This window comes from Bison bison, unplaced genomic scaffold, assembly GCF_000754665.1.
Source record: "Bison bison bison isolate TAMUID 2011002044 unplaced genomic scaffold, Bison_UMD1.0 scf7180017864326, whole genome shotgun sequence".
Classification (NCBI taxonomy): Eukaryota; Metazoa; Chordata; class Mammalia; order Artiodactyla; family Bovidae; genus Bison; species Bison bison.
Genome location: NW_011494898.1, coordinates 188570 through 191437, shown reverse-complemented (window position 1 = coordinate 191437; position 2868 = coordinate 188570). Strand labels below are relative to the sequence as shown.

General features: G+C 37.8%; 1 protein-coding gene across 1 annotated transcript in view; it reads left to right on the top strand.

The window, feature by feature from the left end:
- The first annotated feature begins 2311 nt into the window (after positions 1–2311).
- The window catches only part of LOC104998264 (keratin, type I cytoskeletal 9-like), a 30615-nt gene continuing 30058 nt past the window's right edge, over positions 2312–2868 (top strand). The window contains exons 1-2 of the mRNA XM_010853345.1: positions 2312–2612; positions 2748–2836. Of these exons, the coding sequence (XP_010851647.1) occupies positions 2312–2612; positions 2748–2836 (390 nt within the window). The remainder of the gene's footprint in view (positions 2613–2747; positions 2837–2868) is intronic.

Genomic DNA, 2868 nt, shown 5'->3' with positions numbered 1-2868 from the left:
AAAATGGGGGGGGGGGGTTGCACAATCCAAGAATATGTCACTTCGTGTTCGAGAGAATGAAAATCGTGACTTTCAATAAATGTTCTCATAAAAAAATATAAGGATCGTATTCAGTTTATTTTTAATAATATAAATACGTCTTTCACTATCCTACTTTATGTAAGTTAGGTGAAACAAAATTTGTTTTGACTAATTGTTTAAAGAAAATAACACGACCATGCAAAATGATAGTCCAAACTCAGCATAGAATAAAATATATGTCATATAACATTTTCAGCTTGTTTGTTTGTTTTTTGGCCATACCACGTGGCTTGTGGGATCTTAGTTACCTGACCAGGGATCGAAACCAAACCCTTGACAGTGAAAGCCAAGGGTCCTAACCATTGGACCATCAGGCAATTCCCAGCTTGTTTCTGTTTTAACTAGAGTGTTTACTTGAAAAGCATGGCATTGTTTCTTTTAGAAATATTCACTTCCCCTGTCTACATGCACCAACAATGATTCCTTCCTGCCTCTCTCTACAGTTATAACTCTTACCCAGAAAGTTAGCAGGCATGAGATCGCAGGCACAAAAAACTACCGATGGAAGACAGCAGAAGTATTAAAAACTGTGGAAGAACAAATGGGGAATCACAAATAATTTTCAACCTACTTCAATGTTTTACTTACCATTGTTATATTCTCTTATTTCAATTTTTATTGTAAATTATGGAACATTTCAAAATGGTATACCCATATACCCACTATCTAGTTTCAACAGACATTAACTTTTGCAAGTTTGGGCCATTTATGACCGCATTCTGTTACTCCTTGGTTTACTGTGATATTATGTGTTTGTCTCAGGGAAAATTGCTTGTTTGCTGCAAATTGAAGTCTAAATGATAATCCTTTTTCTGTGGGCTTAAGATAGTTTTTGTTTGGGTTGATACTATTTGAGATGAATTATCCTTTCTTTGGCTCTTTTCTAGTCATGGTGCTTTGATACATAAATTTAGTTAAGCAATTGTATAATCTTTTCTATAACATTCTGGGCTTATGGAAGTTTAAAAATATGATCGACAAATGAAATGCTTACACTTGCTTATTCAATATCTTTTTCTATTGGATTTACATAAAGTCTTACCTAGTGGAACCCACTTATAATGAAATCTTTTTTCCTTTTTACATATTATATTTAAAACAGCTATTTGAGTTAGATGATTCTGTGCTTTCCATGATAAAGTTAGTGGGTTTCTTTTTCACTTCAAAAAAGCACTTTTAGTTTTGAGTTTTCTATGAACAAGTTTCACTATATACATATATATATATAAAACATGTATTATATATATATTTAAATGTATTTTAAAACACTTAATTGTTCATAAGGTTCAAATTCATAATCTTTTCTATCTCAAGGCACATTTTTCATGATTTGCAAAATATCTGACTTTTCCCTTATACTGTGACTATAAATTTTGAAAACTCAGTTTTCAAGAGCTATCAGGAATATTTTAATATAAATAAACTTGTTAATTTTTGTTCTTTATTTCTTGGTCAAGAGGGTCAAGATGGCTTAAGATTTCTGTTCTTTTTAAAACAGAATTCATGAAATCACCTGTTTTAAGCTGACGTACAAATCAGTTTCTTTGATTCCTATCTGTTTACTACATTACCCATGAAATACTACTGACCTCTCAACTCAAAATATACACGTAAGTGCAGGACATGACAAAAGGCATAAAATATATTTTATTCAATTGTAGTTTATAAAGAAATTTTAAAATTTGAATCTTTCATATAGCCCTTGAGTTCAAGTGCTCTTGCAAATCTAATTTATGTAATACATAAACTGTTTAAATTGCATTTGACTTATCTTCTATAGTTGACTAAGGAAAGGATCCTTTAGGAAGTGCCAATTCATTAGGGAACATCTGATAAATATTTTTCACTTCGATTGAATGACTTTTTACATGGAGATATATGCCACCATAAATGAAATACCACTATGAGGGAATCAGACTGACCTTTTCCAAAAATTAATTACGTTCTCACACAGAAACAAAATCTCCCCGGACCTCCGCCCCCATCCTATCTAGGTGCAAGACGCCATGCTTGGCTTTCAGAGGATATATAGGTATTCAGAAGTAGATAAGTAGGCCAGTCAGAATTTCCTGCTAGGTCATCTGGCGAATTCTAAGTACCGCTCAGTATTTGCTTGAAAATTTCCGGAGATGAGCAACTTATTACAGCCTTTACCTTCAAGGAATTAAAACCCAAGTGGAAAGGGTTAGGGAAGCATAAATCCCTCTGATTCTAGACGACAGTACTGAAAATGAATACAGAGTACAATAAAAATAACTACTGTGTTTGGAGACGGCCCGCCGCATTTCACAAAGCGCTCTCACCCAAAGGCAAGGCCTATAAAGAGGTTCAGAAAGACCAGGCTGTCCAAAAGGGGGCGAAATCAAATCTGGACGAGGGTGGGCACCTGGAAAAATTGCACGGTGGAGACGGCATCGGAAACGGGCCTCGAGGCACCTACAGCGTTGCGCATAGGGGACAGGCCACTCGGGATGGAAAGCTCCCCGCTTGTTCTAACGGCAGTTACACCAGGGGCCCATTCTACCAGCCAGGTTTTTAGAAGACCCCTGCAAATGCAGGGGTCCGACCTAGGAGGCATTTCCGCTGTGCATTTGGCTAAGTTTGGATTTGACGAGCGCACGGGGGAGCTCGGGCTCGCGCAGGTGGGCACTCTCTCCCTTCCTTAGCTCTCCTGACTCTCCGCGAGACGCTCCCACCCGAAAAAAGCGGCCGCTCCCCCGCAACAGATTCCGGCACCCTGGAGCGGCGCTGCAGTGTAGAGAGACCTGGGTCCGCCCAGCCCCAGGG